Source organism: Panthera leo, chromosome C2 (genome assembly GCF_018350215.1).
Source record: "Panthera leo isolate Ple1 chromosome C2, P.leo_Ple1_pat1.1, whole genome shotgun sequence".
NCBI classification, from domain to species: Eukaryota; Metazoa; Chordata; class Mammalia; order Carnivora; family Felidae; genus Panthera; species Panthera leo.
Window position 1 is genome coordinate 60,129,865 of NC_056687.1, and position 25,565 is coordinate 60,155,429.

At 39.4% G+C, this 25,565-nt stretch overlaps 1 protein-coding gene across 4 annotated transcripts in view; it reads right to left on the minus strand.

The window, feature by feature from the left end:
* CCDC191 (coiled-coil domain containing 191) overlaps positions 1 to 25,413 on the minus strand; it is an 89,951-nt gene extending 64,538 nt beyond the window's left edge. For 2 of the 4 annotated variants that reach the window (XM_042903715.1, XM_042903718.1), the window contains exons 1-7: positions 25,234 to 25,413; positions 23,082 to 23,120; positions 15,766 to 15,907; positions 12,072 to 12,212; positions 7,935 to 8,113; positions 6,056 to 6,279; positions 2,913 to 3,063 (exon numbers count right to left, since the gene is read on the minus strand). In XM_042903715.1, the coding sequence (XP_042759649.1) occupies positions 2,913 to 3,063; positions 6,056 to 6,279; positions 7,935 to 8,113; positions 12,072 to 12,212; positions 15,766 to 15,907; positions 23,082 to 23,120; positions 25,234 to 25,323 (966 nt within the window). In that variant the 5' untranslated portion in view covers positions 25,324 to 25,413. Of the gene's footprint in view, positions 1 to 2,912; positions 3,064 to 6,055; positions 6,280 to 7,934; positions 8,114 to 12,071; positions 12,213 to 15,765; positions 15,908 to 23,081; positions 23,121 to 25,233 lie in introns of those variants that run through there. The other 2 variants (XM_042903716.1, XM_042903717.1) reach the window with 2 other exon arrangements.
* Between the last annotated feature and the right edge of the window lie 152 nt (positions 25,414 to 25,565).

Sequence of the window (25,565 nt, forward strand, 5' to 3'; positions counted from 1 at the left end):
TGGAATAGAAAAAAGGACATTAGTGAAAAAACTGGTGACATCCTAATAAGGTCTGTGGTTTAGTTAATGTATTTAATGGTGTTGTACCAAGGTTAATTTCCTAGTTTTGATATTTATGCTATGCTTACATAAGATGGTAACATTGGGGAAAGCTGGGTGAAGGGTATTCAGGTACTCTGTGTACTGTTTTTGCAACCTTTTCTGTATGTCTACAATTATTTCAAAATAACTTAAAAACAATAAAGTATAGGATCACTAAGCAGAATCTGTGTGAAGTAGAGATCATTTACTCATAGTCTCAAATGTTTAAATTATACTGGCTGATCGTTTTTTAATTTTTTAAAGAGAGAATATGTGTGCATGTGGGGGATGGGTAAAGGGGGAGAGGGAGAGAGAGGGAGGAAGAGGGAGAGGGAGAGGGAGACGGGGAGGGGGAGGGGGAGGGGGAGATAGAGAGAGATCTTAAGCTGGCTCCAAGCTAAACTCAGGGCTTGATTCCATGACCCTGGGATCATGACCTGAGCCAAGATCAACAGTCCAATGCTCAACTGACTAAGTCACCCAGGAATTCCTGACTGGTCCTTTAAAAAAATTTTTTTTGAAGTTTATTTATTTTTGAGAGAGGGAGAGGGACAGAGCGTGAGTGGGGGAGGGGCAGAGAGCGAGGGAGACACAGAATCCAAAGCAGGCTCCAGGCTCTGAGCTGTCAGCACAGAGCCTGATGCGGGACTTGAACTCACAGATCATGACCTGAGCCGAAGTTGGACACTTAACCGACTGAGCCACCCAGACACCCCATGGCTGGTCCTTTTAAAATTGAGTAATCTGGGGGCACCTGGGTGGCTCAGTCGGTTAAGCATCCATCTTCAGCTCAGGTCATGATCTCATGGCTTGTGAACTTGAGCCCCCCATGGGGCTCTGCGCTGACAGCTCAGAGCTCACCTCAGATCCTCTGTCCTCTTCTCTCTCAGCCCCTCCCCAGCTCGTTCTCTCTCTCTCTCTCTCTCTCTCAAAATAAATAAATAAACTTAAAAAAAAAAAAAAAAACCTGAGTAATCTATTTTAGGTAGACCATTAATTTCATAAAACTCTTTACATGTCTAAAATTTATACCTAGCCACTTCTATCTAAAACATACATTATTTCTTCCTGTACAGTGAACTTCAATAAAATTTAAAACTTAAGCTTACAGAGAACACATGTCTTATTAATCTCTCATTGGTTGGACAATATACCATGGCACGTTTTCCTCACGCATTCTCTAGATGGCCCCCTGAGTACTCATCTCCTTTCCTATTTTCCTTCAGAAATCTGAACTGTTATTTTAGGAGGACACACCAATGCCATCTGTCTTGTGAAAGATGCAGCATCTAAGAGTCCTTGCCAATCTTTCTCAAAAGGTTAATCCCAATTCTTAATATTTCCTCCTACTATGTTACCCTCTCTATTCCTAAAGCCAAAACCCTAACCAGAAATCTTGTTGGTTTATATCTCAACAATTATGACTTTTTGCCCATCAGTCCAAAATGCCTCCATCAAATGTGTCTAAGGTTTTTTTTGTTTTTTGTTCTTTGAGAGAGAACGAGCACGTGAGTTGGGGAAGTGAGAGGGGAAGAGAGACAGGGAGAGAGAGAATCCCAAGCAGGCTGTGCACTGTCAGTGTGGAGCCTGATGTGGTGCTTGAACCCTCGAACCATGAGATTATGACCTGGGCTGAAACCAAGAGTTGGAGCTCAACTGACTGAGCCACTCAGGTGCTCCCCTCTTTCTTTTTTTAAATTGCTTACACTCCTTTACTTTGTTGCTCATATCCTAGTTATCAATATTATATTCAAATTCCTGTTTCTGATTTTCAGGGCTTTTGTAAATCTGTCCTACATTTATTAAACTCCTCAATATCATCCTGACATTCTCTTTTCTCTTGTTAAATCCATGCATTCCTGCATTCATTCCACTACTGTTTGCTGAATTTCAGCAAAGTCTAAAGCCATAGGTGGGTGTTATAAAAGACATAAAATATATCCATGTTTATCTTTTCTCATCCAACCTTCTCATTTTACAAATCCTCCAAGTAATCCCTTTCGCCTGAAATGTTTTTAAAAAAATTTTTTTAACATATATTTATTTTTGAGAGACAGAGAGAGACAGAGTGTGAGTGGGGGAGGGGCAGAGAGAGAGGGAGACACAGAATCCAAAGCAGGCTCCAGGCTCTGAGCTGTCAGCACACAGCCCGATGCGGGGCTCAAACTCACCAACTGTGAGATAACGACCTGAGCCAAAGTCAAATGCTTAACCGACTGAGCCACGCAGGTGCTCCACACCTGACATGTTTTAAGCCTCAAATGCACACTATTGTGAATCCCACTTCACTGAAACAAATTTATGCTCAAATGGCCTGGAAAAGATGCTCATTTGTCAATAAAAAATTGACCAGTTAATTTTACAAAAAGTGAAAGTAAAAGAGAGGGAGAAAAGAGTAAAAGAAAATGCAGACCATGAAAAGGAAAAGTGTATCTTGCTTTAAGATCATAGCTACCAGAAAGCAAGTGACTTTCTGAGTAATTCTTCTGAATAATCCAGAAGACCGTAGAAGCCGAGCTTTCGAAACCTATCAGAGACCTCACTGGTGGTTCCATGCTACTCTGAAACGGGTAATAATTTAGGAAGCCATCCCAAATTCACACCTGACTTCCCAGGATCACACAGAGTACATATAAGAATAGCCCTGGGACCAGGGAATTCTTGGTCCATGGAGCACTGCCCCAGGCCCTAAGTCCGCTGGGCAGCATAGTGGTGTGGGCAATTCTGGTATTTGCATTGAGGCCTCAGTTGGGCTTAGTGGGACACTGTTGTATCTCTGATAGAGAGCCCTCTGTCATTTATGCTGAATAAACGTATGTTACAATTCCTACCTGATGATTTTCCTTGAAAGTCTGGATTAATAACTCTTTCAGTTTCTTCTTTCTTTCTTTTGCCGTTTTTTCTTCATCCAGAATATGATCACTTTGAAAGATGCTTTCTTCTGTATTGTTTTGAGAATTTTCTTCCTGCTTTTTCTTCTCTCTGTTAATAACAGTTTTAAAAATACATGTAGGAACAAGAGACTTAACAATGGGCAATTACACCCTACCATAGTGGAACGAACACTGAATTTTCCATCAGAAGACAGATTTTTAGATCTGGTTCTAAAAGTCCATAATAGGATGATTTTTCTTTTTTTTTTTGTGAGCCTTAGTTTACTCCTTTATAAAATATACACTAAATGAAATAAAACTGTTATGCTCTGAAAAATAGAAGGCCCTATAGATATTTTGGTAAAGTTTTCAAAAAATTTATTTATTTATTTAAATAATCTCTTACACCCAATGTGGGATTCAAACTCACCCTGAGATCAAGAGTCACACATTCTCTGGGCTGAGCCAGCCAAGTGCCCCTTTGGCAAAGTATTTTTACTGAGTTTACCACTGAGTGATACTTTGATCAAAATTTGAGAGTTAACAACTCCTAGGTGTTTTCTACTGTAGACATAAGTTCTCTTTCTTCTAAGGGAGAGACAAAAAAGGACCTTAGGTAAGAAAGGGATGAGAATTTTACTCCAAGGCTTTTACAAGGCTTCTAGGGGAAAAAATAATAAAAGAATCAGGTATTCTTGAGTAAAGAGGGAAGGGAATTTATATTAATTCTAAAACAGCTGAAAAGAGAAAAAAATAGAATAACAATTAATAAAAGGCCTTCAACAAGTGACAGGAATCTCTCAGTAAATGTGTTGCTCATGTCTCTGGTCATCCCCTGTCTCACCCATCTATTCTTTCTCACCCAGGTCATCTCTCTCTCACCTGCCAATTCAAGCAAGCTCACAGCCACTGCTTTCTTACTGGCATGTACTAAAGTACGTGTACATGTATGTGTGTAAGATGATGTCGTATACACAGCACCTAGTCAGGACTCAGGATTTATGTGCTTTGGCCCACAAACCAGCTGTGAAAACTCAGGTCTTTCTGAATTTCACTTCACAGTTGTGGAAACTCAAACTGAGAGAGGGATGCCAGAATACTCTATAAACATGCTCTCATTAATTCTCCTATACATACAGGGGATGCACAATGTTGTATCTTATTACTTGTGCTGTTGACCATCACTTGGTTAAAGGGGCCTCTCCAGTGTAAAGTTGCCGTTTTTCCCTTTGTAATTAAAGATTTCTTAGAGGAGATACTTTGAAACTATGTAGGGAAGCAGATTTAGGATAGCTTACAAAAAAATTAAAAAGGTCTATCAATAATAGAATTTTACTGACTCTCTCCAGATGCCATAATAATGTTATATTAGACACTTGTAGGCAGATCATAGTGGCCATTTAAAGAAATACAGTTCTAATACGATGGATCTGATTTTCTAAAATAACATTACAATATGTTATGAACGTAATAGTTGCTCATTGTGAAACACCAGAGCTATAAAAGCCATCCATATTTCCACCCAGAAAACAAACACTGACAATATGTCAGTGATATCTGATTGTACCACCATTTTTATCAATTTTTCTAATATTTATTAATGTTGATCATAAATAATATTATATTAATAATCTTTGTGCACAAATCTTTGCCTGGATTTCTGATCATTTTCTTAGGAGAGTTTTCCTAAGACTGGAACTCCCAGGTCAAGTGATAACACCATTTTTACGGCTCTTGTTGTTTATTGCCAAATTACTTTCTAGAACGTTTAAAATCAGTTCATCTGCTAGCAGTAGAGCATATTATCTGAATCGCTGGACTCATGGACAAGATTTTAACTTTTAAAAGAAATGAGTGGTCAGTGAACATTTGATGAGTGCCCACTCTGAACAGAGCATCCTGTTACAATCAAATGTTACCTGTTTTCATAATTTATTTTAGGTCTGCCTAGATTTTTCAGGGTTTAAGAGCAACCTGAAAAGTAAGGTTGCCCTTAGCGAGAAACTCCCTAAAACACTGTTGATTGCTTTCTGAAAGGAATGGTGTCTGGAGGAAGCCTGAGGCTGGCACTTGGAAGAGTGAAGCCCACATCCACTGCCGAGCTGTTTTAAATTGGGTAGAATGAGAGCAATCAAGAACACAGGGGCAAAACGTGTGTAGGCTGGTGGGGTGGAAGGGATTATCTAATAGGTCTTTCTAGCCTTTGAGTTTTGAGTATTCAGTCACTTGAGGCATGTTACTCCAAGGTTTTTCCAATTTATGCATCAGTGCTGTTTCTCAGAATAAATACATTAGTTATGTATTTCATTTAGGAAGCTCATTTTCTGCATAAGGATAGTACATAATAGTACTACATCCAGTGAAGACTATTTTGATTTTCCTCTTATGTCAGATATTCCCGTTCTTGATCAGTGGCTGGAAGGCAATGAGGATTCTGTAGGATTATCAGAAGGTAAGACACAATTCACACAGGCTGAGGCACAGTGAGCGAATATACAGGTAATGAAAGAAATACAAACTAACTAATATAATACCTATTAAAAGTGCAAAAATACTGAAAGTGATAGTACTCCCCAATGCTGAGAAGAGTGTACTAATCTGGCCCACTGCCAGCAATAGTGTAAATAAGTATAACGCATTTCGAAAGCAATTTGGCAGTGTTTCAAGAGTCATTAAAAGGACTGTACCGTTTAACTCAGTAATTACATGCCTAAGAATATAAAAAGCTCTATGCTTAAGGAAGCTCACTGCATTATTACATGGTGACAAACCTGAAAGAGTTGAAATGCTTATCAGGTTGGGCGGGGAGGTCATTACATAAACTATGGTCTAGGAACTCAGTGGGGTAATACACAGACCTCAGGACTCTGGGCAATATGTTAATTATGACAAGCAAAATAACAAATTAAATGTACCTTAAGTATGTAAAGGGATCAAGACCCAGAGGAAACAGAAAAATGTTAAATAATTTGTTAAGATACTGGAATGGTGGGTGATTTCTCCTTTGTGTTTTGCTATTACAATGTCCATTTTTTTTAGAGTACTTCCAAAATGACTGCTTAAACAAAAAAACTCCACACTGCTCACCACGACCGGCTTACATTTTCCATGCTTCTTCCACAGTGCGTCTCCTCTCAATTATTTCCCTCCGCAGCTTTACCATCTCCCTTTGAATCTCCTCCTCCTCTTTCTTGGCCTCCAGAGCCTTCTTTCTCTTCTCTTCTTGCACCAAATACTGAGCCTCTAACAACGCTGATTTTTTCAGGGTCTTTTCAATTCTCTGGCGCTCTAGTTCTTTCTCACGTCTTAGGCGATTTTCTTTTACCTTAAAGAGAATACAACAAGGGTGAAATGCAGCCTTTCAAGTAGAAAAGGATATGCAAAAGCTTAGAATACATTTTCAAGTTCACAATATGCCCAGTTTGAAAATTCTGGCCCAGAAGCCCACTGTTTATCAGAAAACTAGGAAGAATTCATGTTTACTGGGTACAAACCAATTCAAAAGTCTAGATGAAGTCAGGTAGGAGGACTCCCAAAGAGTCTGGGAATGATTTGCATCACGGAAAAGTTGAAAATCTAATGGGTCAGATGCCACATTCTGGATGCTTACTTAGTAATAATTTCTGACCCCTAAAGTTTTCCAAGATATACACTACTGCTGTTCATTTGGGCCCGGTCTGCAGGCTGATTATAATTTAAGAAAGAATATGGATATTTGGGGGAGGCTACATTGTGAAGGATAGAACAGTGATATACTGCTTTAAGAACACCACACACTTTATTCATTAAAAAAAAAAATTTATTTGAGAGAGTGAACGAGAGTGAGTGGGGGAGAAGGGTAGAAGGAGGGAGAGAGAGAATCTTAAGCAGCTCCAGTCTCAGCATGGAGTCATACGCAGGGCTCAATCCATGACCTGAGCCCAAATCAAGAGCTGGATGCTCAACCAACTGAACCACCCAGGTGCCCCCTACCCTTTATTCGTTTTTATCATTATTTAAATATATCAATGATTCTGGCTCTTATTTGGAAATCAAAACCATGAATTTCACAGGTATTTCTGAATAAGCACAGTCAATTTTTCAAGCATACTGATTCTGTAGAGGCTTGGCTAACTGTAAGTACAGGAGTGCTCCTTTCCCTCCTAGGTCACTTACCTTTACCCTCACCTTACTCTCCACTTATGAGAAGACAATCTCTTATTAAACCTTCTCTCCTCCCTTTTTTCACAAACCCAAAAGGATCATACTTCTACCCATTTTTCTAATATCTCCAGTGCTGATTAGGCACATCTTAATAATTTAAAACAATCAGAAATTCAGAGTTATAAAAAGGTAGCATAAAATGTATATGCAATTATTTTAGTTCAGTCTTAGTTCTGGACATGTGGAAAAGACTTGGTCATTCTGATTTCCTAAAGTTCCCCTACAAAGAGTGGAGATGCATCTTTTTCCTATAACCCACTATTTATTCCCTTTGAAGAAAAGAAAGTTCCCATATGCCTTTCTAATTCAAAACAGCTGAACTAGATTTAATTCAGATCTGTCCTCCCTTTCAAATTATAATCACAAAATGAGTGAATTTTTCAGTTGTCTGGAAAAGAATTATCATTATAACACTCACTAGAATATTCATGATATTAATATATTGATGTCACAGTTCAAAAACCAAATTCAAGCAAAACCAATCTACATATTTATAATAGAAAATATCACATACAAACTAATATAAAGTTTAGTTCACCACTCCATTGTTCAAAATCAATTGTTCTCTTTTTTGGTTTTCTTAAATTGTTTCCTGTCCTCAGTTTATGAGCATTATTTTTCTTCTGAAGTTCTTATATTTTATTTTTATTCTTTCTAACCAAACCACAGATGGCACCCTTTTTCATAATAAAGCCTAAGTCTTTATTTAAGCTTATTAAATGTGCTACACAAAGATTGCTTCCTGTTACCCATTTTAATTTTGTTTTTCCCTCCCACCTGCTTATGTCTCATCTCCATGGTAAGGCGAGGATCCTTCTGCTGCTGCTTGTCTTGGTTTCCATTCATTCCAAGATCTTCCAACATTCCAGAATCCACCACTTCTTTATGGAGCAGATGGTCTATAAATTTTTGAACAGTGGTACTTTCCTCTTCTTCCTCTAAATAGCCACATAACTCTGGGGGAGACAGAGCAAGAACAAAAAGAGGGAAAAAAAATTTAGTACAATTTCCATATTTAAATAAATAACCTTGGTATAACAAAAATATAAAGCTGTGGGTGTTTAATAAACAGTAACTGATAATGCCAATTGGGTGAGTACAGCCCTCAGCAATTAACTACCTTCAGCTGAGAGGAAAAATGATGAATCTTCCCTCCCCAAGTCACTAAAGATTCCTTCATTGCCAAACATAAAAGATACTATTTCAGTCTAAACATCCTTGAAGACTCTATTGCTTCTTTTTTACATTTTTTTATTTTAAGTAACTCCACGTCCAACATGGGGCTCGAACTCCCGACCTTGAGGTTAAGAGTGATGTGCTCCACCGACTGTGCCAGCCAACTGCCCCGTCCGTTGCTTTTTTTTTTTTCAAATGGTTGTATTGAGGTATAATTGACATACAATAAACTGTAAATATTTAAAGCCTACCATAAGTTTTGACATATACATCTACCAGTAAAACCATCACTAAAACCAAGATAAGGAACATGTCTGTCAGCTCCAAAAGGATCCTCATGCTGATTTGCAAGCTCTTCCTCCCACTCCTCCCCACGTTCTCTGTCTTATCCCAGGCAGCCACAGACCTGCTTTCTCACACTATAAATTTACATTTTCTGGAATTTTGTATTAATTAAATCATACACTCTGTACTTTTTTCGTCAGCCTTCTTTTACTCAGCATAATTATTTTTGAGATTCATGTTATATCAATAGTTTATCACTTTTTATTGCTGATTAGTACTCCACTGTATGGGTATACCATGATTTGTTCATTTATTCAGGGATAGACATTTGGGTTGTTTCCAGATTTTGGCTATTACAAATAAAGTTGTTATAAACATGTGTGTACAAGTTTTTGTATGAACATATGCTTTCTTTTCTCTTGGGAAAATGCCTAGGAGTGGAATGGCTTGATCGTATAAGTATCTGTTTAACTTTTTAAAAAACTGTCAAACTGTTTTCCAGAGTGGTTATACAATTTCACACAATCATCAGCAGTATAGGAATGTTCCGGTTACTCCACATCCTCACCAATACTTGGTGTCATCAGTCTTCGGATACAAGCCATTTTATTAGGTATGTAGTGGTTACTCAAAGTAGTTCTAATTTGCATTTTCTTGATGACTAGGGATAGCGAACATCGTTCTTGTTGATGTTCTGTTTAGTTCCATACATTATTGAAAATGGGGTATGAGGTTTCCAAATAATTTGGAGAATTGTTGAATTATCTATTTCTCCCTTCAACGTTGTCAGTTTTTGCTTCATATATTTTGGGGCTTTTTTGTAGGTGTATTTATGTTTATACTTGTTCCTTTATCGTTATAAAACTCCCTTCTTTGTCCCTAGTAACAATTTTTTTTTTGAGAGAGAGCAAGCACGAGTGGGGGAGGGGCAGAAGGTGAGGGAGAGAGAGACTCTTAAGCAGGCTCCATGCCCCGTGCAGAGCCTGATGCGGGGCTCCATCTCACTACCATGAGATCATGACCTGAGCCTGAAATCGAGTCAGACACTTAACCAACTGAGCCACCCAGTCATCCCTCTAATAACAGTTTTTTTTAATTTATTTTTGAGAGAGAGAGAGAGAGAGAGAGAGAGAGAGAGCAAGCATGGGAGAGGCAGAGAGAGAGAAAGAGAGAGAGGGAGAGAGAAAATCCCAAGTAGGCTCTGCACTGCCAGTACATAGCCTGATGCGGGGCTTGAATTCACAAACTGTGAGATCATGACCTGAACCGAAATCAGGAGTCAGAGGCTTAACCAACTGAGCCACCCAGGTGCCCCAACAATTTTTTTTTCTTAAAGTCTATTTTTTCTGATATTACTAAGTTGTTCTCACTTTCTTTTGGTTACTAATTGCACAGTATATCTTTTTCCAGAATTTTACTTTCAATCTATTTGTGTCTTTGAATCTAAATTGTGTAACTTGCAGACAGCATATAGTTCATATTTTAAAATCTTCGTCTTTTATTTGGAGTATTTAATCCATTTACATTAGGTGTAATTCCTGACAAGATATGATTTATATTTGTCATTTTGGTATTTGTTTTTTGTACATCTTATGTAAATGACCTTTGTTAGGTTGAAATTTACCTTCTATTACTAATTTGCTGAGAGTTTTTATTAGGATTGGATGTTAGATTTTGTTAAGTACTTCTGTGTCTATTGAGATAATCACATTAATCAATATTTTTGGTAATATCCTCTTTAATGGCTCCATAATACCTTTGTTCAGATCTAAAAAATGAGGAAAACAAAACACTCTACAAGCAAAAGATGTGTGAGGGATGGTATGATACTAGATGAAAATTGCCAGTCTAAGAAATATAACTATATCTATTAGCACCATATGAAAGGAAGTAATAGTTTCACTATATTCCATATATGCTTCAGAATAAATATGAAGTCTGGAAATGCCTCACTTTAGTAATGACATTAATAAATTAGAAAACATCCAGAAGGTGGCAACCAGGATAATGAGATTTAGAAATGATGTGACATAAAGAACTGTTGAGAGAACTGGTGTATTTAAGCCAGGAACACTGAAGTATATGAGATCAGATATGATTATATCACCCACAAAACAAACAAACAAACAAACAAACAAACAAACAACAGTTTTCTTGGGAAAGGGAACATGATATTATTTTCTGTTGTACTAAAGGGTAAAAGTTATAGAGGACAAATTCCCAAGAGAGAATGTGTGAGGAGTAGAGCCTCACAACAGCTGAAATGGGCTCCTCCTATCCTGGGAGCTGTACTGGCAGAGTTTTTTTTTTTTTTTTTTTTTAATATTTTTTAAAAATGTTTATCTCTTTTTGAGAGAGAGAGACAGAGTGCAAGTGAGGGAGGGGCAGAGAGAGAGGGAGACACAGAATTGGAAACAGGCTCCAGGCTCTGAGCTTTCAGCACAGAGCCTGACACAGGGCTTGAACTCACGAACCGTGAGATCATGACCTGAACCGAAGTTGGATACTCAACCGACTGAGCCACCCAGGCATTCCTCTACTGGCAGAGATTATATCACTCCATGTTAGGGATACTATAGAAGGATCTCTGTCTGAGGGGGTGAAGAGGAGAGATCAGATTAGCTGATCTTGAAGGATTCCTCTAACTTTAAGAGCTCATGACTTTGTGATTCCTGGGCTGGGGATTTTGTTGATTTTGTAGAGCCCTAAACAAGAAAAATGCCGCCAGGTGAGTTTACCCAGGGTGTCTGAGTCACACATGAGGATCTGCCACCACCATCACCAGGCCTACCTTTATGCTGAGGAAAATAATATCAAATTCTGAGTACATTTGAGGAACCCTCACAAACTGGCTCTGTGCACAACAATAAGCTCTCTTATAAAGATACATGAAGCATTTCATAAATATAAAATGATAAAGGAATGTTTAGGGGTTTCTGGGTGGCTCAGTCAGTTAAGTGTCTTGATCTTGGCTCAGATCATGATCTCACAGTTCATGAGATTGAGCCCTGTGTCAGGCTCTGCGATGACAGTTGGGATTCTCCCTGGCCCTCTTTCTTTGCCTCCCACCCAGGCTTGTGTGCACTTTCTCGCTCTCTCTCTCTCAAAAATAGAAAAATTTTAAAAAATGATACAAGAATGTTTAAATGTAGCCCCTATCAAAGTAAGGAGTCATTCAACAATACATGGTAAGACACTCAAATAGCATGCATTGCTATTATAATCAAAAGAAGAATTACAAACAATACTTTTAATTTGAAAAACACTATGAATTTACTGAGGATATAGGTAAGTAATTTAAATTGAACCAAGAAAAATTAAAGCTAATTATAAAACTAAGCAAAAACACAGAAAAGTCAAATAATATATCATGTATTATTCCAAACAATTAAAAAGATTTCTTAGATACATTTATTAGATGTTAAAGCTTAAAACAATCAGTCAAGTTCTTACCATCAAACCTGTCATATTTCGAATGCCCAGTGGCTTCCGGCACAGAAGGGATATTTGATACCGTGTCTTTAGCATCTTCACCATCACTTGCTAGTTCTTGCTTAAGTTTGGTGTCTAACCAGTCGTTGACTAGCTCCTGAGCTATCAGTGAAACAAAAAATCTTTTTAATATTTCAATTACTTCAGAGACTTTCTTCATTCACTGTTTTCATTCATTCAGTAAATATTAATTGAGCATCTAACGTGTCAAGTACTGTACTAGATGCTGTGAATAGAGCAGCAAACAAAACAGGACAAATAAAACCTATCACCAATGAAGTTTACATTCTAATTGGAGAAGAGAGACAGTAAGTAAATCAGAAAAACAGAGCAGGAAAAGGAGAAATGATGTACAAGAAATGGAAGGTAGGTATTGATAGTTTTAAACTGGGGGGAAGGGGTCAAAGAAGGCCTCCTTGAGAAGACATTTGGGCAAAGAAGAGAAGAAAGTGAAGGAGTGAGCCATATGGACATGTAAGGCAATATTATTCCATGTAGAGGGAAAGCAAGTGCAAAGGCCCCACAGAAGAGAATGTCTAGAGTATTGGAGAAATAGCAAGGAGGCAGTATAGAAAGGAGTGAGTGAAGGGGGAATGTAGGAGACGAAGTAAAGAGGTAACATGGGGATCAGGTTTAGAGCAGTAGTTCTAGATCAGGGGTGATCCTGCCCCCGAGGAGACATTTGGCAATGTCTACAGCCATTTTTGGTTATCACAACTGGGGTAACAGAGGCCAGGTATGCTGCTAAACATCCAACAATGCACAGGACAGCCCCCACAAAAAAAAATTATCTGGCCCAAAACATCCATAGTGCTGAGGTTGAAAATCCCTTGCATAGAAGTAGGCGACACCAATTCAAAGACAATTGCAATAATCTAGGAAAAAAGTGATAGGAGCCCGGACCTAGAGTGGAAGTATTAAAAATGGTCCAATTTTAGAAAGTAATGCTTTGAGGTGGAATTGGTTTGCCGATATATGATATGGGAATTGAGAGAAAGAAATCTATAAGGTTTTTGGCCTAAGCAACTGTAAAAATGGAGATGCCATTTACTGAGACAAGGAAGGCCAAGGGCAAAGCAGGTTTGGAGAGAAGATCAGGGGCTCATTTTTAGACTAGTTTGGTTTGAAATGCTTATGAGACGTACAAACAAGAAATGTCAAATAAGAATGTCAAAGAGGCATTGGCTATATCACTCTCGATTTCAGGGAAGAGGTCCAAGATGAAGAAATAAGTGTGGGTGTTGCCAGCATACGGACAGTATTTAAAGCCATAGAAGTGGACAAGATCACCGAAGGAGGAAGATGGATAGAGGACTGGTTCCAGGAATAAGCTCTGAACACCTCCAGTGTTTAGGGGCTAAAGAGCTGAAGCAGAAGCAGGAGAGCAGACTAGGAAGGAGAGGCCCATTGAGGTAAGAGGAAAATCAAACAGTGTGACATCCTGGCAGCCAAGTTCCTAGTGATATTCAGAAAATCTTCTTAAATAGATAGGTATGGGAGAAAATGTCTACTTTAGCATGACCTTCATCACTGTCGTCATTATCAGACAGCTCCATGGGTAGGTCAGAGGGCTTTCAAAAAGGAAAAGTATATATTTCACCACTATCTCCATCGTTATTACCATTATCACACAGCTCTGAGAGAATGGAATGTTTATTACATGAAATGATGCCAAAAGGCATTTAATACAGCTAGCAATGCATATCATATGAAACAGAAAAAAATGAATCAAGGTAGTAGAAACTAAGTGTGAAAAGTATACTCGTAACAAATATCACTGGCTTTCAGAGGCAGGAAGAGAAAGGGGACAGATATTTACTGAGTAACCCTGTGTACAGTAATACATGCAGTTATGTGTATAATAATTTATGTGTAGACTAACTCAGATCTGCTAAATGTCATTCATTAGTAAACAGGGATTTACTATGAAGTGCCCCAAAAGAAAAAAGAAAGGGAACTTCTCTTAGAGGGTTCAACTGTAGGAATACCTCATATTGGATCAGAGGCTCTAAGGCTACATTAAGCAGAATTTCTCAAAGAATGTTCCTCAGAACATTGGTTCTTATTGAATATTAACAGATGGTTGATGAGAAAGGAAAAAAGGATACAAACCTTTGAAAACCATGTTCTGTCTGTATACTAGTACTTTCTAATGTGTATCACTAATTCTTCAAGATATGAATATGGACTTCAGGATAAAAAGAGTTTCATGGTAAAGGGAGCTTGGGAAATGGGGTAAGTAAACACTATTTTGTGCATTCCCACTAGTGGATTAGGAGATAGGGTGGGCAAGATGTAGCCTTGCCAATTTCTGAATCAATCTCCTTTCTCCATCTCCAATACTCCCAACCACCGAGATCAAGCGCCATTACAGCTCACCCAGACCACTGCAAAAGCCTCCCACTTGTCTCCCTTTTCCCTCCTTTTCTTCCTTATGATCCATTCTTCATATAATTCAAATACTGTGCTGCTAAACCTCTGCTTAAAACCCTTCAATGTCTTCTCATACTCAGAATAAAGTCTAAATTCTTTTCCCAGGCCTATAAGAGCCCTATGTAATATGTCTTCTGCTCACTCCTGCAAGCTCATCTTCATTGGGAAGCTCCGGCCACACTGCTCTTCCTTCAGTTCCTTAAGCACACCAAGCTTGTCTGTACTTCAACTCTTGATGCTGCCTTTCCCTCTGTCTGGGATGCCCTTCCTCCATCACCACTTGGCTGGCTCCTTCTTATTATTCAGGTGAAAACTTGAATGATTTATCATTACCTAATAATTCTTTCAGTTTTCTTTATTCTTACACTAAAATATATACCCCATGAAAGCAAGAGCTTTGCCTCTCTTGTTCATAACCTGTTCCTCCAGTATCTAAAATAGTACCTGGCTCAGAGTACTAATTGTATATATATATTGACATGTATATAATATATAAAATAAATATATATTTTGTTACGAATGTATAAATTTTCATTATAAATAAATTATATAGATATACAAATAATCATACACATAAAGGAATAATTATATATATGTTTTTTGAACGAAGACATAATCTGAATAAATGGAGACATAGATAATCCAAATGGAAGCTGGCTTCCAGGAGATGGCCACTCTGACTTTCCTCCTACCTCTGTGGCCTCTCCTTTCCAGTCTTCTTTGCTGGTTCCTCCTGATCTCTTCATCCCTAAGTGCTGGAGCTTCTCAGAGCATGAGAAACTAAAATACTAAATTCCAGAGGAGTAAATGCTTTGGGAAGGTAGGGAGGTTAGATCAGTTTTAGACTCTCTTCATAAGGAATAAAGTGGATTTACAAACTAGCGGTCAAATTATCTCATAATACCAGATGAAGTTATCATGCTGCCCTCTGTGTAACAGGACTAATACCTTACAGCACTCACCAGTTAGCTGTGCCATATCAAACTGCCTCTGAATGTGGTTCTATTTCAGGAGACAAAATGGGCCTTAAATAGAGCACTACTTGTAACACTGGAGTTTACTCCAGAGTAGATTAGTTTCAGGAAGATAGAAAGACACAAAAATTAACAGCAAGAGAAAGAAAAGCTTCCATTCTGTACTTTGAAATGCATTACAGGTTATGCTTTAATAAATTGTATTCTAAAGAACTGTTAACATTGCAGCAAAAAATGTATTCTCTTACCTTCTGCATAGACTTCATCATGATCCTCTATTTGCTCCGGTGTTTCTAAATCTATGATATGGCTCCAAAGCCTTCTGGATAAATCAGAATTTCTAGCAGAGAATGCTTTTGAAACTGCAAATTCTGAGGCTTTCTCCACCCTCTTCAATATAACAGAAAAAAGAAATCCATTAAGATGACATTGTCCAGGGCTAAAGAATTTTTCTCCTGCTCATGGAACTGATTTTCTACCAACTACTAAAATACTTCCATTTTTCCATTTTTGAAGGAACTCTGAGGTGTAAACACCCCAAATAATTTCATTTTTTAAACATGAAATTTACAACAATATGTTGCCAAATTTTAACAGGTATTCACAATGCTTATATTTGAACAAAAGATTATTTAGACTGTAGATAATTTTTGTTTAGAGCATTAGTGATGGGATCCTGACACCTGGATATTTTATTTCAAATAAAAAATAGAATATTTTATTAGCTCCAACGCCACTAGGATTTGCATATGAATATGAACCAGAGGCAGAGTAGCTATACTTCCTTAAATTACTACCCCTGAAATGAACCTCCCATCATATGTTAAACAAACTATAGGCTCAATAAAATTGGGATAGAGTCACTGAACGGTAGTCATCCAGAATGTTTTAATTCAACAGTAAAATGTGGCCCAATTCATGGGATTGGTGGAGGTGGGCAAACTGTGTTCATATTTGCATTTATCTGCACAACAAAAAATAATTTATCTTACAACTAAATCCCTGACTTTCCCCCTCCCCACAGACTTGCTTTCCTCCACACCTGGTAGTAACAATTCCACTTTTTTAGTTTTCAGGATGAAAACCCTGTAGTCCTCCTTGAACATAGTCTCTCCCTCTTACCCCACATCCAATTGGTCAGGAAATCTGTTGACTCTATTTTCAAACTATATCCAGCATCTGACCCCTTCTGGTCACCTCTACTGCTATCACCTGGTCCAAGGCACTGCACTTTCCTGACAGGTTTTCTGTGATAGTCTCCCATCACAGCAGATAGTCCCTTTAAAATGAAAGCCATAACATAACTCCACTCAAAATTCTTAAATTGTTCTTGGGGTGCCTGGGCGGCTCAGTCGGTTGAGCATCCGACTTCAACTCGGGTCGTGATCTCGCGGTTTGTGGGTTCGAGCTCCACATCAGGCTCTGTGCTGACAGCTCGGAGCCTGGAGCCTGCTGTGGATTCTGTGTCTCCCTCACTTTCTGCCCCTCCCCCACTCGTGCTCTCTCTGAAATAAATAAACATTAAAAAAAAAAAAAACAACCTCTTCAATTGTTCTGTATTTTACTCAGAGTAAAAGGCAAAGTCCTTCCAATGCGCTTCATGGTCCTGTACCATGAGGCCCTTGGTGAGCTCTCCAACCTTCTTGTTTGCTACATCCCATTGCTCACTCAACTTCAGCCACACTGATCTACTGGTTCATTCCTCTTCACATATGCCAAGCATGGTCCCACCTCAGGGCCTTTGCACTTGTTCCCCCTCTGCTGAACTGCTCTCCCTCGATAGCCAAACAACACTTTCCCTTGCCTCCTCAAGTCTTTACTCAAATATCACCTTCATCCTAAGTCCTTCTCGAACTACACTACATGAAAGGAAGGTAACCACCCTCCTTGTGGCTCTCCCTATTCTCCTTCTCTGCTCTTTCTCTGTAGCACTTATGACCTTATATTTTACCATTTATTGTCTCCCCTAAGTAGAATGTGAGCAGACATTTTGTCCTTTTCATGCATGAAACCCCCAGTACATGTAACAGATGCCCCATAAATGTTTGTTGAAAAAAGGAATACATGCAGGATTTATTTTAAAAAGCTAAACTTTCCCAAAGTTTATATTGTTGCCTGACCTATTTTAGAAATGATTTTTCCTCTTGCTCTTCATGGAAAAACTGGTAGTACCTCTGCCAAAATTTGCCAGGGACTTTACCTTTTAAATTCTCAAGGATTTCATATATTAAGTTTGAATTAGAAACAGAGGAATAAAACTGAAAAGCCAAAGGTAATTTGAAAAAGATGTGGAAAATAGAACACACAGGAAAAGATAGGAATCAGAAGAAAACACGATCTAATCAGGGTTAAAATAAAGAAAATATCATTCACTCATTATGAGGTCACTCGGGAGAGATCTGTTTCCCACATTATTTCTTGGTCTCTGATGTGCCCAAATTTATGATGGTCAATATGCCATTCAGTAGATGGTCACAATTCGCTGGGCATATATTCCTTCCCTTTAAGGTTTTAACATTCTAAGACAGCGTGATGAATTTCACATATTCTGTAGGTGTGTATATGCTATATACATATATATGTAAATAATGTGCAAATAAAATAGATCAACTTTCAGTTTTTAAACCAACATTCACAAACAAAAAGTAAACAAACCCAGATCATAGACTCAGTTCCTCAGGCTATGAATGAAAGAAAGAACTCTGTATGGTATGTCATCTCATGTGAGTTAGAATTTGTACAGATTCTTATCAAAGGAGGTAGAGAACTTGGAGATGGGGAAGACTGATTTGGGTACTAAAGAAGGGCACAGACCGATAACTTACAAGGAAGGGAGTAAAGAGAAATGTCTGCTCAGCTCTGACAAAGCAAGTGTTTGGGATATCACTTAAAATGAAAATTTGGGGAAAAAAATAGATGATACTAAGGATTAGAAATTGTCTGTATTCCTTGTTTAAAATATTACATCTTTACCATTTCTTTCAAAATAAATATGTGAGAAATGGAAGAGGTTTATCTTAAGTTATATTTCACTAAAACAAACAGTGTCAACTTAACAACTTATTCTTTTTTTTTTTAATTTTTTTTTTTAACATTTATTTATTTTTTGAGACAGAGAGAGACAGAGCATGAACGGGGGAGGGGCAGAGAGAGAGGGAGACACAGAATCGGAAGCAGGCTCCAGGCTCTGGGCCATCAGCCCAGAGCCTGACGTGGGGCTCCAACTCACGGACCGCAAGATCGTGACCTGAGCTGAAGTCGGACGCTCAACCGACTGAGCCACCCAGGCGCCCCAACAACTTATTCTTTAAGTAAGTTGGTTGAAGGCTTGAAGGCGAGCTTCGTTCCTACTACCTTAGTGGACGTTAAGGGGAAAACAAAACTAAAAGTGACTTTTCAGAGAGTTCACTTTCATCTACCTACCTATCTATTTTTTCATATGCCATGTGTGCAAGAAAAAACTCATAGTTCTGAAGTAACACAGGGTGATTACATAGAAAACCTGAAAACCTGAACAGAGTTACTTGAATAGTAAAGTTACTCAGTAATTATGTTACATGCAAGTATATAATTTGTAAAGGAACTATCTCAATTATTCCCATGATCTTATAAATGCTCAATATGAGCTCCTCATGTCCCACAGCACACATCAATCCCATTGTCCACCCAATGGCAGAAACAACAGCTACAATGGACTCCAATTTCCTCAACGTTGGGAGGTACAAGCACAAGATTCTTAATATACCCTCAAGTACAAACTGCATGTTTATATATAATAGTTTCAGGAGTAAGATATTTTTGAAACTGCCCAATTCTTTTTTCATCACTCTGTATATAAGCAAATGCTTGATGCTGTTTCTGTTGTGTATGAATGCCAAAATAATTCCAAAGAAAAAAGTATTAGATAAAATGGGATTAGGCGGTTGAGGTGGGTGAGGGGAAGCTATTCAATGAGAGGTGCATCTCAAGCTGACTTTAAGGGAAGGATCTGGATTGACCCCCCCCTCCCCCCCCACACACACATACCAGAGAGGAATGATATTCCAGGCTGGTGGGGGAGGGGGGAGATCAGTGTAAGTCAAAGTGAAGGTAAGATAGATGGGAAGGAGACCAGCCTGACAGGAGTCACACAGAGTATCAGCAAAGGGGCTATTACGGGTTGACTGATATTACAGGTAGATTGACAGAGAGACTTAAACACCCATCTAGAATTTACAGAGTTTCATTGGATGGCATGCAGAATCACTGAAGGTTCAAGAATAGAGAATCAATGAAAATGTTCAGAAAGCTTAAGTATCAAAGTAACAGAATGCACAGGAGTAAAAAGATGAGTCAGTGTATCAAATCAGGATGAGGATAAATTATAAATCATAGTGAACTGTTGGCATTTTGGGTGAGCTCCCCTAGAACTTACAGTTCTACTCAAGCATCTGCCTGATTCTAAGTGACTTCAACATCTCTGAGGAAGACTCACCAACATTTCAGCCTCAGAGTTTGCTTGATCTATATTCCAATGGCCTTCCTCTCAATTGTACTTCAGCAACCTACTGACTTGGTCATCCTGCACTACATCACACAGAATTTTCCACTGTTCAGCCCCAAAGCTGATAACCCCTTTCCCCTCATCAGCTTCCTGTCCGCTGGCCTCTTTTGCTCCCCCTCCTCCACTAGATTGGTGTTGCACCTAAACAAGTCCTTAGTCACTATATGTCTTCTCCTCCCAACTTAGGAGTCCTTTAAAAGGTCCTCTCCTTCCTACTCTGCATGGATATTCAGCTACTGTCTTACATAAGCCTCAAATCTCTTGTATCTTTGTCTCTCCAATGAGAATTTTTTTTTTTTTTTTTAAATTTTTTTTTCAACATTTTTTATTTATTTTTGGGACAGAGAGAGACAGAGCATGAACGGGGGAGGGGCAGAGAGAGAGGGAGACACAGAATCGGAAACAGGCTCCAGGCTCCGAGCCATCAGCCCAGAGCCTGACGCGGGGCTCGAACTCACGGACCGCGAGATCGTGACCTGGCTGAAGTCGGACGCTTAACCGACTGCGCCACCCAGGCGCCCCTCCAATGAGAATTTTTAAGTCTGGATCAATCTGATCTGTCAATTTTTGGTATCACATAAGATTTTAGTTACCTGCTTTAGCCAAGCCCCCAGTGCTGCCTGGTGATCTTTTCTGTTCTGAAGAAAGCCCTTTCTCAAACTTCACTATGCTCCACACCCTTTCCAGATACCTCTTCCCCTTCTTCCATGTAACAAGGTCTAAGCTGATTTTGAGACGGTGGTCCACTTAAGGGGATTTGAAGTCTTAGGTCCGGAGGTTGTAACTGTTTAGGGTACATCCAGAGTTGGGATACAGTAGGGTACAAAATTAGAGAAGAAGACAGGAATGAACAGAAAAATAATAGGAGAAGCAAGATAAGACTGTTACAAAAAGGAGAGGATTTCTAGAATAAAAAAAGTGATAACTGTATCAAACAAATCTTACAAAGTTTGAGAATGAAGAAGATAACAGAGGATTGATCAGGAAGTCATTTATAAGAACCATTTCTGTGGTGAGAAACAGAAACAGGGAGGGAAATTACTGTAGACACAAGAGGATAATAAAAATGAAAGGGCAGGGAGTCTAGGCTATACACCCAAAGACACTAGGTAACAACAAGATGTACCACAATCAGAATGGAATGCAGGGTCAAGTAAGGACTTACTGGGGGGTTTTTCTGAGATGGAAGATTTGAGGGCATAACTGAGACAGAGCTACTGCACAAGTTTTAGAAGAATGATAAAAGATCTAACTGATGAAGCTGTCAACTGCATAAAAGAGGAAAATGGTGTAGAAAGTCAGAGCACAATTTTATCCTTCTGTGCCACTTAAATCTTCCCCTCCGGAGGAGATGGTAACTAAATGTGCAACTAAGCCCTGCAGGGGTCTGGCACTGAACTCTCAGCACTGACATGTAAACTAAGTAAGCCTAGTATGAGGCTGAGGAGTGGGCTTCCCAGAGGCTAGCCTCCACAATGGCAGGTCCATTTTAGCTGTCTTCTAAGTCAGACCTTCCACAGGAGCCAGCAGGCCTTCTCTGGCCCATCTATATTAGTGTCCCCCACCACATGGTTCCATTACATCTTTAATTCTCCCAACAGTTTTAAGTTGTTTAACCCCTGCTGGACTATTAACTCTGGGAAGGCAGAGAGTACCTGCCCCAAGCACTATTTTATCTTCAGTGTCCAACAGAGTGCACTGGTATCTAGAAGGCACTTCATAAATACTGTCTGGATAAATAACATTGATTACATCTAGCCTAGGTTCCATCTGGCCTGGTGCTCATAATGCCTGTCAATTTAGGTAAGTAATAGCTCTTCAAAATACTACCAGGCAGAATGATATTTTCCCAGGAAAATGCTGCATGACTTTGAAACATATGCTGCACAAATGAATTGAGTATGGCAAGTTGCCAAGCTGACACTCAGAGGCAGGCACCTGAAGTAGTTTAATGGTACTTTCAACTTAAATGGTACTTGCATTCAAAAATATACATTTCAGGCCTGGAAGAGTGCTCAGAAAGTTACCTAATCCAATCCCCTCATCATAGAATGCTCAAACATATTCTTCATTAGTCTAACATTAAGTGGCCATTTAGAATCCACTTGAATACCTCCATTGATAGAAAATACGTCTCTTTGGGGTGCCTGGGTGGCTCAGTCGGATGAGCCTCCGACTTTTGCTCAGGTCATGATCTCCCGGTTCGTGAGTTCGAGCCCCATGTTGGACTCTGTGCTGACAGCTGGGAGCCTGGAGCCTGCTTTGGATTCTGTGTCTCCCTCTCTGCCCCTCCCCTGCTCATGCTCTGTCTCTGTCCCTCTCTCAAAAATAAATAAACATTAAAAAACAAAAAAGAAAACACATCTCTTTAGGAGAATGCCCTCTCCATGTTTGGATCCCTCCAGTCATTAGAAAATTCTTATGATGCATGCATAGCTTTCACCTAATTCATTGGTCCCATAGGTCAATGTAACTACAGGACAGTCTTTCCAATATCTTAGGAAGGCTGCCACATCCTCTCTTACAGCTTCTCCTCTCCTGCTCCTTTAATCTTCTTCACGTGATCCTCACAGCATTTGAAAGAGTATGTCTATATTCATTTTCTTGTCAGTCACACTTTCATGAGAAGCAACAGAATGAAAAAAAATACTAAAGAATATAAAACTAAAGCAACAGGGGTGCCTGGGTGGCTCAGTCAGTTAAGCATCCGACTTTGGATTAGGTTGTGATCTCACGGCTTGTGAGTTTGGGCCCTACATCAGGCTCTGTGCTGACAGCTTAAAGCCTGGAGCCTGCTTTGAATTCTGTGTCTCCCTCTCTCTCTGCTCCTCCCCCACTAATGCTCTATCTCTCTCTCCTTCAAAAATAAATAAAAACATTAAAAAATTTTTAAAAAAACACAACTAAGGCAACGTAGTTAACATAAGAATAAAAACTGCAAAATGGAGATTAGTATTCCTTTCCATCTGATTATGTCTGACTCTTAACTCTCTTCCTATCCTAACTGTGCAATATCCTTACCTTAATCCAGTGTTCCACATTGTCAGGGTCAAAGGCAGGCTGTAGATAATATATACAGAATATTAATACACAGCAATAACTTTATCAACTTTGCCTTTTTAATCTATCCTTCTGACTAAAGCATATGGAAAAGTGTCCTTTTTCTTTCCTCAAGGCATTTCACTAGCAAGTTAAGCAAGAAAAGAACACAGAGATGGTCAGAGGAAAAAACACGGAGCCTTCTCTGGGACATCTTCTGTTTTTGTCTCCTGCCTAGGCCCACCTGGAGATTCTGATTTAATTGGTCTGGAATAGGCCCCAGGTGTCAGTATTTTTTTTTTTTTTAAAGCTCTCCAGAACCAAAATAGAGGAATGATAGATATGATCATATCTTATAAAAACCCAAACAAGCGCCAATTCATGAGCCAAATCATTCAAATATCATGGAAGCAAATCTGCTTGGAGAAGGGTATGCCCCTTTCCCTGGGCCCCTCTTTTCAAGAATGACCTGTAGCCAGGGGCTTTCCTATCTTACCTACAGCAGGAATATTATTTGGTCCAAAAAGAACTAGGGAGAGGAGGCGGTGCATATGAGGGATAAGCAATCTTCTACTGTTTTACAAAGCAGAAAATGAAGTAAAGATCACAAATATTTTTACCCATGTCAGTCAGATATCAATATGAAATTAGAAACCAGACCAGTAAGACACTTCCTTTCTTCACTTTCTGTAACTCTTAGAAGCTTGTAGAATTCCCTCTAATAGTCACTTAACAAATAGAGGTAAGTATTTGCTTTGCTAATAATTCAGGTGGGTCTTTAAATAAAGAAGGGAATATCTCAACTAACATACTGTCACACAGAAGAAGGAAAAGTATAATAGTCTCTCACATAATACGTCACCTTCACAGCACCTCAAGATAACTAATCAACGCAGCTGGACAACTGAGTGGCTTTTTCACTGCAACAAAGAGCTGATGCTATTAAAACAACTGAACCTCAAGAAGCTCTCGTGCTTTTACGTTTTTATCCTCCAGGCATTTACAATGAGCACTGGCAGCAAAAATCCTTCCTTTTTGGAGTCTTAAGAAATTGACCCAAATTTTTACCTTTCATAATCAAGTCTATACCAATAACCTATTTGAGATCCAATCTATTGTGAAACTACTACATTACAATATGAGCAGACTCTGTTTCCAAGTCTCTCTAATCCTCCTACCTCCACCCTCCCGTATTCTGGGCAAGATATTCACCAAGTGGACTACGTCCGGTGCATTATTTAGCTAGTATATTTAAAATAAACTGCAAGCTCAATTGCCTAGAGCCCTAAGAAAGGTCACGTTGTCTATAGAATATATTTTTTTAAGAAAGTGTAACTTGAGGGTGAAAACAGCTGGTGAAACTGCTCAGGAGCTGAAAGCTGAGAAGCCACTCCATTTTAGTACTCTCACATTTAAAGCATTTATTTTTGTGACTGTTAAAAAGGTAGTCTGTGGACGGCACACACCGTGTGACTGTGACTTTGCACATGGCATTTGCGTATGCTTCAAGTTTAAAATGGGGTTATCAGTTATCCATGTCTTTGGATGCTAATGCATCCAAGGAGGTAACAGATATAAAAAGGAATTATTTTTCTCTGAATGTTGGTGAATTCAGAAATTTTTAAGTGAATCAAGTATTGGTCTGTCCAATATCCACTTGCATTCTTGAGTTCATTTTTGATAATTTATGTAAAATTAGAAGGGGAGGACTCTGAGGCGTAGGACTTAACGTGAAGACTTTCCCCTTCCAATACAGATCTAAAATTGGAACCCCTTTTTTTTTAAAACAATGAAATGTGTGGGAACTTCCCTAAAATTGTGGGCGTGGGAATGGGAGGCGAGGGAATTGGCGAATTCTCTTCACCCGGATGGGTGCTACCAGACCTCTCCGGTTTGTGAAAAGCATTTGATGGAAACAGTTCTTTCACGGTACTGCCCATCAAAGCCAAAAGGTACCTAGACCCCAAAGTTCATAGGCCCCCTTCCCCAGGGCAATGTTGGCTCCAGGGCAGTCAAGGCAAGGGGGAGCCAAGTAAGGATGCCCCTGGGGGAAGAAGGAGGAAGCGCAGCCCGGCTCGGCTGCCCACGGGGTCGGTCCCCGCACCCCCCAGAGCTCCCGATTGGGATGGATCACCTTGGGACTCGGCTTCCTGGTAAATTGTTTCCAGCGATTCGGCCCCGTCCTCTTCCTTGAAGAGGACATATCCTGGGGCGCCAGCAGCATTTCCCAGGTTCAGGCCCGGACCAAGGCAAAGCTGGAAAGACCGCTCCGTTGCCAAGGCTGCTTCCGGGTCTCCCTGGGAGTTGTAGTTCCTCCGCCCGCAAAGAAGGCAGGCGTGGGGCGCCGTCGAACTACCACTCCCAGGAGGCTGTGCGCAGGCGGAACAAGTTAGGTCGGTAACCCATGGCAACGGCAGCCGTCCGCGGCCTCACAGTCACCGGAGCTCGCTTTAATATTACCTTTGC